The sequence below is a fragment of the Camponotus floridanus genome, unplaced genomic scaffold, assembly GCF_003227725.1.
Source record: "Camponotus floridanus strain SB8 unplaced genomic scaffold, Cflo_v7.5 scaffold173, whole genome shotgun sequence".
Taxonomy (NCBI): Eukaryota; Metazoa; Arthropoda; class Insecta; order Hymenoptera; family Formicidae; genus Camponotus; species Camponotus floridanus.
This window is the reverse complement of record NW_020229296.1, coordinates 233,816-246,066: the sequence shown is the minus strand read 5'-3', so window position 1 is coordinate 246,066 and position 12,251 is coordinate 233,816. Positions and strand designations below refer to the sequence as shown.

Sequence of the window (12,251 nt, the reverse complement as noted above, 5' to 3'; positions counted from 1 at the left end):
GGCTCCCTGCGTCGAGGACAGAACGGTTTCCCACTGTTAATCCGGCTAATGACGACCACCGAGCAGTAGCGATCATTATTTTCGCAATAGCTTTTCGCGAGTTTTGTGAAATCGCCGAGTCGCTCATATATATCGATCAAAAATCAACGTTATAAATGTATTGCATGATAAATTTCGAGAGAGAGAGAGAGAGAGAGAGAAAGAGAAAGAGTAGCGACTTGATAAAAAAATCTTTAACTTTATTAGTAATCATTGAAACAATGAATATTTTTATTTCGCGAACAGAAAAATTTTCTTTCTTCAAAAATGCTTAGACGGGAGAAATAGAATTGAGATCTCAATGAATTTTCCTGTATTTTGTCGATTTTTCACTGCAAAAATGTAGAAAATGAAAGAAGTTATAAACGCCATTTGCAGCTACGTGTCAACATCTGTTTTAAAGCGGTTTTCGCAGATTTTCGAACTGCTTAAATTCGATTGCTTCCAAACTGTATTCACACTTTTGAACTTTTCTATATGATACCCCCCTCCCTCTATCACGAACTGCAGAAAGAATCGTCAGCATCGACTTGCACATCGATGCAAACTCTTCAGAACTTTCGGGTATGTAAAATCTTGGTCGAGCAAATTTCATGCAAAATTTTTACTTTATCCACACGAATCGTTTTCATATTTGAATGATTATGGAATTTTTTACAAATTTCGCAAATTTTGAATAAATGTGCCATTTATACATTAATTAATCAATTTATATATTACATATATTACATGTTATTTAGTAGCTGAGTACCTCAAAATTTTGAAACTTTAATTCTAAAATATTATAATTATTATTTATTGTTAATATAAAGTAATAAGTGTATATATATATATATATGTACTTTATATGTGTAAATTATTATTAAAAGTAATTTATATACCACGAGACGAATGTATTTAAAATACAAAATTTATAAAATATTGTATTCGATTTTGAGTGTAATTGCACAAATAATCGATATAAAAAAATATGTGCAAAGGAGATGACTCGATTATACGTAATAAAATATTTTTATTAAATTAGCAGACTTCTGTGTGTAAAACTTTTGTGGCAAGTTTGTTAACTTGGTTTACAGCTAATTTTTGTATTCATAATTTTATATTACCATAAAGTTTTTCTTCTTCCCTTTCTCTCTCTCTCTCTCTCTTTGAGAATTAATAAAAAGTGCAACACAAAAACTCACCAAACGCAGCAATGCCTTAATAGATACAAAAATGCGTAGAAGTCAAAGCCTTGATTATTATTAATTATACATTTAATAATATTTTTAAATTTAAAATTATTATTATTGTTATAATTGTTGTTATAATTGTTTGTTATTATTGTTATAATTATTATTATAATTATTGTTATATTCTTATAGTTATTTAAATTTTTTTTCATTCTTTCATCTATTTATAATAATATATAAAAAATATATATTTAAAATTTATATCTTTTATAATTAACAAGATATCTCTTATTTCTGATTTATTTGTGAAATAAAATATTTCTTATTCCTAATAGTAATAAATAAAATATTTTTCGTTTAAAGAGAAAGAGAATTCTATATTAAATTTTACATATATGCATATGTAAAGAGAGAGAGAGAGGCGCGCGCATGCGCAAACACGAACGATACCAGAGCGGACGCGTCGAGCAAACACACCTATTTAACATGTAAATTTACATTTATATAACTTTTATATTAAATATTTTAATCCAAACTAAAAATTGCTACAATGGATGCGTTCAAAATTCGATAGTAAAGACATGCAAAAATGATTTTTATATTTCCAAAGCGTCTCTCTCTCTCTCTCTCTCTTTCTCTCTCTTTCTTTCTCTCTCTCTCTCTCTCTCTCTCTCTCTCTCTCGAATAAATGAATATAAAATATATGTTTTGATACATACAGCATCGAGAATAACTATTATTCTATATATTATCTACTATACACTCGTCTCAACTACATAAATTCGACATTGCTCTCAATCTCTGATTTTACATACATCTTATCTCAAAACGATATGATTCATCATTCTTACACACCTGCGTCCAAGTCTTAAATCATTTTTTCATGTTTCTCGTTCCGATCCTCACTATCATACTTGACCGTACCTGCTCGATTTGTCACAACGTTTGTTTCCCAACAAATATTTGACAATATCGACGCAAAGTTACACAATAAAAAATGAGAGAAAATACTGCACGATACGAAAACGACGAGGGAATGCGCGCACCATGACTGCAACTGCCATTCAAGAATCGCAAGCGACATGCGTTCGATAGTATCGAGGTTGGCTGTGATAGGCTAATGACAGAGAATGAAACGTAAACGCTTACATCTATCGCAGTCATGGATGTAAAGGATAGAAAGTTTCTAAGGATTCAAAAAATTTCTATCCCGCAGCCAATCAATATGCTTAAAAAAATTTGTCGTACGACAAATGTAATATTAGCCTTTTTGCAGAGAAAAACATATACGTAAGTTAAAACATACTCTATACGTTTTTCTCTGTCTTACGTTCATCACTACGACAGACGTAAGCGCTTGCGTCTCGTTTTCTACCATCAATCATACGCGATGCTTCACGGCATGAAGTATTAACGCGAGACACATTGCGTATAAGTACGTGGTAAGATTATTGGTGAATTAAAGGATAGAAAATAGTCAAAGTCACCTTTTTTTTAAAGAATATACATGCTAATGAACACTACACGTGGAAACTGCATTCATGATGCCTGATGGATCCGAGCATTGAAAAAGACTGCTGATTATTCAACGCGAGGTTATAGAGATTGCGCTGTCAAATGCTTGAAAGAATAAAAAAACCTCGCTTTTTCGCTTCAAAATTCCTTTATATAAGGATTATTTTATATACTGGCATTTTTATGTTTAAAATGCATGTGCATTTGTATGACGTAATTGTCGTCGTAAAGTTTTATTATGAAAGTGTAATGTTATTATGAAGGTTAACGCGCGAATCTCATAACACGAAAGAATAAATTTCGATTTAATAGGATGGAAATAAATTAAAGTATCTTGTTTAAAGAAGTCTTTTAGGAAATTCTGAAAATATTAGGAATTGGAATTTCCAGATAGCTACTGTCAATATTTTAAAGATTTAAAGAGAGATAAAATGTATAATTTAAAGAGAGAGATTATTATATAGATTCTTAAGATTTATTTCAGATTACAGGTAAAATTTTTAGCGATGGAAATTATACATTTGAATTTATTTTACATTTGTGCACAAATTGTAATATTCCTTAAAAGCCGATTACAAGTTTTTATGTGAGCCATTTCATTTACATACATTTTATATGCATATCTGTTTTAAAGCACGGTCGTAATTATTATCTATTTTCTTCTAATGACATATTATTTATATGAATATGATTTTCATTTGAGAAAACTTGAACTTTAATTAAAGTATATTTTAACATAAAGATAATTATGCATTATTTATGTATGTATATATTAAATCTTAATAATGTATCATGCATAATAAATATATCATATGTGAAAATTAAATATAAGCTATAAATTGTGATGAAAAATCATTATATTGTATAGAATATTATTATTAATTTTTTAACTTTATATTCCCATTATTTTTACGTAATTTAAAATTGTTAATTATAAACAAGATTTTCATTAAATAAAATGTATATTACGTTGAAGATTTGCAAATTGTAATTATAGAAGTTAAAAAAAAACATTTAAATTAGGTATATAATATTAGAATTTATAATTTCATGCATACAACAAATAATGTAATCTCAAAGTTTTTTTATTTCTGTATATGCATTTTTTAAATTAAATTTAATAATAAAAAATGAATTTAATGAATTTTTTAAATATATGTCACAAAATAAGGTAGGAAAATTATTTGCCATTTTAATTAAAATCCATGAATAAAAAATAGTTTGAATGTTTTAAAGTAAATATTTAAAATATATCTTCTTTCGTTCTCTTTTCGAAATAACAAACACATTGTTAATTAATTAATTGTGATGGATTGAAAGAACAAAAGAAAATATACATAACGTGTTTTACCACAATACAAAACTAACATAAACTCTGTTCTTTAACTATTGCGAGATATTGTTTATTAGTTTGCGTGGATTTCCGATGAAAGTGCGGATTAAATTGGTACAGAAACTCGTCGATTATCGAAAGGGTTATAAAGATAAAGATAAACGTCTAGTGGGTAGTGCTCTTACAAAAGTTGGAAAAAAACATGAAATCGTTTATCTACCGATAGAACGACGCGGGGCACGATGCACAAGAAGATTGGACATCTCGGTAGAGTTAGAGGTATAATAATTTGTTCAAGTACTACACGAAGTCCCGCAGAGAAACGGAAAAGTTTCAAGAATCATAAAAGAAGAACGTGCTCCCTTTTGTGTGGAATGTTTGTTCGAAGCCATAATTGGTTCGCGTGCTAAATCCCACAACGAAAGAAATTTTCACATCATTTATTAATATATAATCTTTGGTTTTAATTGGAATAGCAAGCGTAGCTCTATTTAATGAGTTATCCCTCCCTGTCTCTTTCTCTCTTTCTCCATTTATTCAAAATACTGCTCTTACTTTTCATGTTAACATTGTATTCCAATCAAAGAGTTAGAAGGTATATTGCCTCTTTATATGCGTGTACATACCGTTACGCGAATCTAATGGTTAAAAGCTTTCCACGGAAACGCATTTCAATCGAATTGTTGACGATATGCTCCAGGCAATCTGAATCTCGAGCGTACCGAGAAATCCGGTTGAGCGGGCACGTATATATCTCGCAATTTCGTTTCTAGTGGCCCACTTTTATGTACTCGTGATTTATGGTTTGTATTTTTTCCCCGACATTCTCGTTAAACGTACGCGACTCCTACGCACGAGAAATATGTGAAATTAGGAGCGATAACGTATATTACAGCATGTAGAATATTCGCCTTAATTTTTCTCATACTGCGTATTCATTCGCGAAATGTTAAAATTTGTATGACATAATTTTCTTGCCCTCGAGAGTAGGAGAAAATGGATTATAGTAGTAAAAGAACTTCCATAATCACTCAAGAGTCTTTATTTGTCAACTTTCCCGATTAATTCTGACTTTTCGCGTTTAAATCCCGTGAAATTTTGTCGTTTAAAATCCTCTCCAGATTATTAATTTAATTAATGCCGGTATCAGAAAGATAGCGCGATCGTTTCAACGTTCGTAAAGAGATTTTAATGCCTCAGACAGATCGTATTTGAACGTTTATATGTCAAGATTGACGGAGAGTTTTATCTGCGATTTATATTCCTTATATTATACACGTACTAATTTGCGCTAAATAAAATTGACGTTATTACATACTAAAATGCGCACTAAATAAAAGTGAATTTCTGATGTAAATCGTAGCATTATCTCCAACGCTAACAACGAAATAGATAAAGCTCCAATTGGTATAATCAATTTTGCAGCAGCTTTTCAAGCGTTCATTAATCCCCGATATCCGATCGAGCATCAATCATCTCTCAACGATGATCAGTCGAAAGAACGATAGTCGTTGTTAACGCTTCGCAAACGTTAACGGCGCGTGTTGCCAACGAGATGATGGCGAAGATATCAGTAACGAATCTGGGTTAACGATCAGACGGACACGAGGCCGCGGAGAAGACTCGGAGAAATTTCTCAGGGAAGATGAGAGTAATGGACGAAGGATAAGACTAGGTGCGAAAGAGAGAAAGGAGCAGCTCCCGAGGCCAAAAATTAAACGACCGAGGGTTCGATTACAGCAGCACGTTCTCCATTCGAAAAGCCATCCACCGTTTTCGCCAACCAGCTTCGTCGTTACTCGAACAAAAGACACAAAGTCACGCTAGAATCTCATGCCGAAGCATGAAACGATGAGACGAGTCCTTATTGATCTCGTACACTGATCGATACCGATTCTTATCGAATTGCAAAAGTTTCGCGCGACGAAAAATCGCTAATCAGCTGTCGCGATTTTTGCTCCTTTTCTCTCGATGATACACATATCTAGAAACATCGCGTGATATGCATTTTATTTCCTTTTAATTTTTTATCGTATTACACATAATCTTTGCGAGGTTTGCAACCATCGGTATTTGCAACATTTCGTTAACCGTGTAGCTAATACGTATCTCTCTGGAGTTTGTTGCAATCTGTGCACAAGCACACATTAAATACGATCCCCGGCGCGCTATTAAATGCTGCACGCGCCTTCATCAGCTGTCTGAACAGATGGATGAGCACGAAGGAACCCGGGAGAGTTGCCAACGTATCCACGTGCTCCATCGTGATGAGATCTGATTGAAATACAACGTGACTGCGTTTCGCAGCTCGTATTAAGGACGAATGTGGATACGAAATATTTCTTAAGAAATAATTTTCTTCGTGTCTCTCTCTCTTCTCGCCACAAAATTAACCGCGATACATATAATATATAAAAATATACATTGAGAAAAAAATCTGGTTTGCATTAATTAGATTTCTGGTAGATTCAATCAGTATGTCTGTTGGAAAATGGACGAATCAGAATTCTTGTAGGAACCAGATGAATCTGATTAATTTCTTCCTGTTAAATTTATCAAATTTTCTGGTTAATAATACTAAACTCTCCAGCACCAAGTCGTCTACAATTGTTTTCATCTAATCTCAAAAGTCTGTTTAATATTCTGAACTCCAACACGATTATTGCATAAATTCAATTCAGATTATTGAATAAATTATTTTAAGTTCAGTTTATTAGAAATTAAACTGATAAATAGTGATGCAAGAAGAGGATGCAGCTCAAACACACACAATCAAAGAGCTAGCATCCTCTTTCTGGCACTACTGCTCGTAAGAGAAAAAAAATATACTTTGGATTTAATGTTAATACTAGTTCTTTATACACATTTTATGGCAAATATTGAATACCAGTTAAGTTAAGAGTAGTTCGCTGCCTAGCGACACAAGCAAAGAAATTAATGTAACAAGAAATTTTATAGATCCAACCAGAAAATACTAACCAAATCCTTATAATAAAATCTATTAAACGTTCTAGTTATAAAAAATCGAGTCTTATCATGATAACTAGAAATTCTTGTTTGATTTAACCAAAATACCTTCAATCATATACGTCTTGTTGGTATAATCAAACGATTTTCCTCAGTGTATATTTGTCTATTTATTTACCTTATCGTGCATATTTTTATATCTCAAATATGTCTCCTTGCAAATATATATATATATCTCGAATCCGTGCGATTTCAAATAATAAGTGCTAAAATATTCCGAGAAATTTCTTCGCAAAAAAGCAACATTCTTTTTAATTTATGGCAGTTGCGTTATTCATGAGAGGTTAAACATTTAATGAATATTTATTTGAATGTTATTGAGAAACAAGAAGGAAGGAGCTATGCCTCTTGGAAAAATCTGCATTTTGTATCGTCGCAGATTGTTTCTCGAGACAACCGAGCCGCCGGGTGTTCCTTCTTTTGTAGAAATTACAACATAGACTGCGAGAAAATTTATTTTTGTAATCTCAGAGCCACGTTGCCGGCTCGGTTTTTCCACCAACCAAGATCTCCCGTTATATGACGACGGAGAATGCTGCGTATAAGTCGCGTTTACGGTACTAAATTTAATACGTTCGCCGACTCACCCGCTATTAAGCACTGCACGTGTCTTCATCTGCCTTAACCGAAGGAACAGAAGAGGCGCGTATAACGCGAGGATAACGATGGCGCACAGGGGAGAGATGAAATATAGCAGTACGGTATTATTATATATATATGGCAATGTTCATTTGCGGTTAATTAAGATTTAACAATTCTCACGGTACATTCAGCTAATCGAGGAGCCCATTTCTTTCACCCTCGTTTAAGTCGCAGGAAACCACATTTTTTTACATTTCACATAATGTCTCTTCCCTAAAGAATCGCACGACTGATGCATACGCGATTTACAGCACAAGGGAAATTATAAAATATATATTTCTTTTTTTTCTCTGTCATGTGCGCCAACTCGAGACGGACAGTTTGCAACGAGAAAGCTACGGCTAGGATTCGAGTATGCGCGGAAGCTGCGAGCAAAAAGGAATACGACAAAACCGCTTCGCATACCACGAGACTCAGCGTGTGCATCTTTCAAAGACGCGGGTTCGCGACCGTGCTACGAGCGTGGGTAAAAAGTCGCAAGCGCGGGGAAAAAAAAGGAGCGTGGGTAAAACTCCCGGCGAAATAATTTATGACGAAGACGGCGACGATCCTTACGAATCCCGGATTTCCAATTAACGTTCGTTAATTAATTAACGTTCCGGTAAATTCGACGATCCAATTCGTTACCCTGAAGATTCGATGTTTCACTAATTGCACAGCAACCGAAACCTCGCGGACGAGAGCCGAAGACGTTGATTATCGACGCCACAAATCGCAAGATCGGAGAGGCTTTTACGATTCTTCCTCTCCCCCGCTTCTCTCGCCGCGGAAACATGGCGTAATCGGGCATCCTCGGCCCTTCTTTAATCCCGGCGATGATTAAATAAACCGTGAGGAGAGGCGCGGAACGCGGAATATTGGTCGCGAGCAAGAAGCCGCCGGTGCATCCGGCGAATTCGCGGCAAAAAGTCGAGTCGAAGACCTGCGGAAAGACAGGCGGCGGCGCCGGCCTGTATTAACGGCAGGAATGCGGTTCGATTTTTGCGCTGTTCGCGCGCTCGACTGGTGCACGCATATGCGCGATGACGTGCATACCTGTCGGCTCTCTTGTTGCCGGCCACTTTGCACGAGGTGGAGAAATAAATATCTCGCCGCTTCCTTTTTTTTTCTCCGCTCGCGAACCGGCCGGCCTTCCGTTCGCTTCGCGTCTCGATATCGAACGCGGGTGCGAAAGGTCCCGCGATTTTATTTCGCATTTTTAATATCGATTCCAAAAGCCGCCTGACGGCCGCGCACGTGCGATATATTTTATTATGCGGAATAATATCCGACCGCGGAAATGAAAATTCAATTCTTTTAAATTGTTAAAAGATGGATGATCGAGAGATATTATCGCCACGTGTTGGCACGTCATGTTCTCGCTTTTGAAAATTAATCGCATGGTTTTATTGCAGGGAACATCAGGACCAAGGCGGTACTTGACGTCGAGACAAAGAGGGGATACTGGTTGACGGTCTATGCTCAGGATCATGGAGTGGTCCCGCTGAGCTCCAGTCTGCAAGTAAGTGTTTCGACGTTTCATAAGTTTCTGAGATTTTTAGAAAAAATTGCGAACCCTATTTTTATACTAGAAATTAACGCTGTCATTTATACTCGATGAGCTATGACTATTATCTGTTTCCATTTCGATTTTACAATGTCCTTTTTCGTATTCCTTAAGCAATAAATCTCATAAATAGCTGTGTAAATAGCACAAATCTAAAAGAAATATTACAAGTAAAAAATTTTTAATATGTAAAAATTGTTCAAATGATACAAATCTAATGAGAAGTAAAGGAAGGCTAGGAACCAAAAACGCAGGTAATGTGATAATAATAATATATTATGATAGAAACTTTATAAAGTTATTCCATTTACATACAATAAAAAGCGCAAAAATATATTTAAAGTATGCTGTCGACGATGTTTCAATCCTGCTCTAGGTTCTTTTCAAAATCAAATGGGAAAATATAATATTATTTAAATCAGCTAACTGAATAATAAAAGAAAGAAATTAATTATGTGTGTATGTGTTTCCAAAGTTTCTACACAGAGAAAAATGTATACTGTATTCAAGTAAATATTATTTATTTTAAGTATATCATAAGTTTGTATATCCGCAAATATATCATAAGTTTGCCACAAGCATTAAACTTAATTGAATATATTCTGAATTTTAGTAAGTGCAGTATTTTAGTCAAGAATATTAAATTAAAACAAAAATTTAGTTTGCTTACTACAAGAGTTGACGTAAAGTAAGTTTGATGAAGAAAACTATTACTTTGATGAAGAAAATTATAACTTTGTTGAAGAAAACTATTACTTAAAAAAAGAAAAATTAATTGAGTAATCGCTTTTCTTGGCAGTAGAATGATATTTTTCTCTGTGTATCATAATATATTATTACTATCACGCGCCATTACCTGCGTCTTTGATCCCCCCTAGCCCTCTTTTACCTCTTATTAAAAATATGATATGCGCGATAAAATAGAGCTAGTGTAAAAAAGAACGCTTGCCTCCTCCCCCTGGATTTTGTCATGGTAATGATAAAAGATATAAATAAACGTCGCGATTGTTTGACCTTTTTACGTCCGCGAAATATAAATTTCGCGCACAGTTTTATTTAGCGAATGATTAATAGACGACGTGCTCTCCGTGCGTGTGCAGGTCTACGTCGAGGTGCTGGACGAGAACGATAACACGCCGCTGACCGAACTTCCGGTCTACTATCCCTCGGTGCCGGAGAACTCGCCCGCCGGCGTAAGCGTCCTGCAGATCCGCGCCTTTGATCGCGACGTCTCGCCCCAGCAATTCGTCTTCACCATCAGCAGCGGCAATCCGGAGGGTTATTTTCTCATCAACTCCACCACCGGTAAGTCCCCCGAGCTCGGAGCGCTTCGTATCGCATCAGCGGTGAAATAATACGGTCTCGCGGCAAGATCGGGATGACGGGTCTTTAGCCACACCCGGTAGCAGCCGGTAATGAGCTCAATTTTGCCGGACGGGAGTTTTAATAGATCCGTTACGCGGAACCGGGAGATTGGTTGCTTCCGTGTGAAAGGAGTCTCGGTTGAATCTTCATCTTCGTTACCGGCCATCCAATCGAAGGATAGGTCGAGATATCGATTCCTCGCGAATGACCCAGCGAATACGTATCACCGATGGTTCCCGCGCTGTTGCGAACGTAGGGCAGAAAATTATAAATGTTTTCGACAGAGAGAGGAGCGCGCCGATCCATCTTTATTCCGTTGACGTGCCTCACGGACGAGACGTAATAATGCATTCCGTCGATATATAGGCGCGTCTAAAGATACGTTGTTCTTGCCTCACCTGGCCGTGCATGCAAATTCAAGTGATCGAACGTCAATCCATATTCATCAGTCCCTTTATCGTTTCGCTTAGCGTTTCTGCTCGCGTGAGACGCTCGGGAATTATAAAACGATGAGAGTGCCTATCTCGCAAGCTCGTTAGATTTAGGACAGCGTCGGCTTTGTAACTTTAGAACCTGCATAAATAACAAAACAAGCAGTTACATTGTTTAATGTGACGAAATAATATATGACTCCCAAACAGGCAGAAACTAAAAGTAACGCGCAGCGGACGAAATTTAAATTTTTCAATGCTCGAAGCTTACGTAAAGAGAGATAAAATAATAAAATTAGTGATGAAATAAAGATTTTAAATCGATAAAAAAAACGCTGAGAAAGAAAAAGAGAGAGAAGTAGTTTATTAAAATAGAGATATTAATTCCCTTTATGTAAAGTTCAAATCTGAACTCGTCGAGATGATACCGATTTCTGCTGGCGTCCAGCCAGTCATTTTTCGCAAACAACGGACAGAGTCTACATTCTTCGAAAGCCGTTTACGATCGATATTAGTACGCAAAATGAGAGTCAGTTATATCGGGGGATACTTCAACAATAGAAAAAGTCAGCCAACATTTGATTTATATTCATCGTCGTCGGCCAATCCTGGAAACTTCCACTTCGCCAGCTGGCCAATCCCTTTTGCGCGCAAAACTTTTAATGTGCGGGATTGTGCAAAACTTGGCCCGGCTCGTCGTCGCGTATTTCACACACGAGGAAAAAAATCGGACAAGTATTGGGCGGAAACTGTGTTTTAAAGGGGGATGAAACACGGCTCGATATACGTATCGTGTTCACTGTTGACTATACGTCAAATGAAAATATTTGATGATAAATACAAGTACGTAATCAATACGTATCGGTTACAAATACCAATCGGATTATCATCGATCAAATAACGCTTATGCGCGAGTCGCATATTTTCGACACAGCTATTATCGAGCCATTGTCGCGAAAAGTAAAAATGCATATACGCCGATAATTATTTTTTGCTCTCGAATTTTTTTCTTTTTATTTATATAAAACAAATGGAAAAATATATGAAAAATCATCAATATTTTATTCCTCTTTGTTACATTGTATATTTATGTTACATCGAAAATATTTGAATATTCTCTTATATATATTAATTTATAGAATATTTTTTAGCATTTTATATATTGTTTTCGAATTATAGAT

The 12,251-nt window shown here is 35.4% G+C and overlaps 1 protein-coding gene across 2 annotated transcripts in view; it reads left to right on the top strand.

The window, feature by feature from the left end:
• The window catches only part of LOC105251612 (fat-like cadherin-related tumor suppressor homolog), a 100,806-nt gene that overhangs the window by 47,674 nt on the left and 40,881 nt on the right, over nucleotides 1-12,251 (top strand). For both annotated transcript variants that reach the window (XM_025407402.1, XM_025407401.1), the window contains exons 2-3: nucleotides 9,123-9,229; nucleotides 10,375-10,579. In XM_025407402.1, the coding sequence (XP_025263187.1) occupies nucleotides 9,123-9,229; nucleotides 10,375-10,579 (312 nt within the window). The remainder of the gene's footprint in view (nucleotides 1-9,122; nucleotides 9,230-10,374; nucleotides 10,580-12,251) is intronic.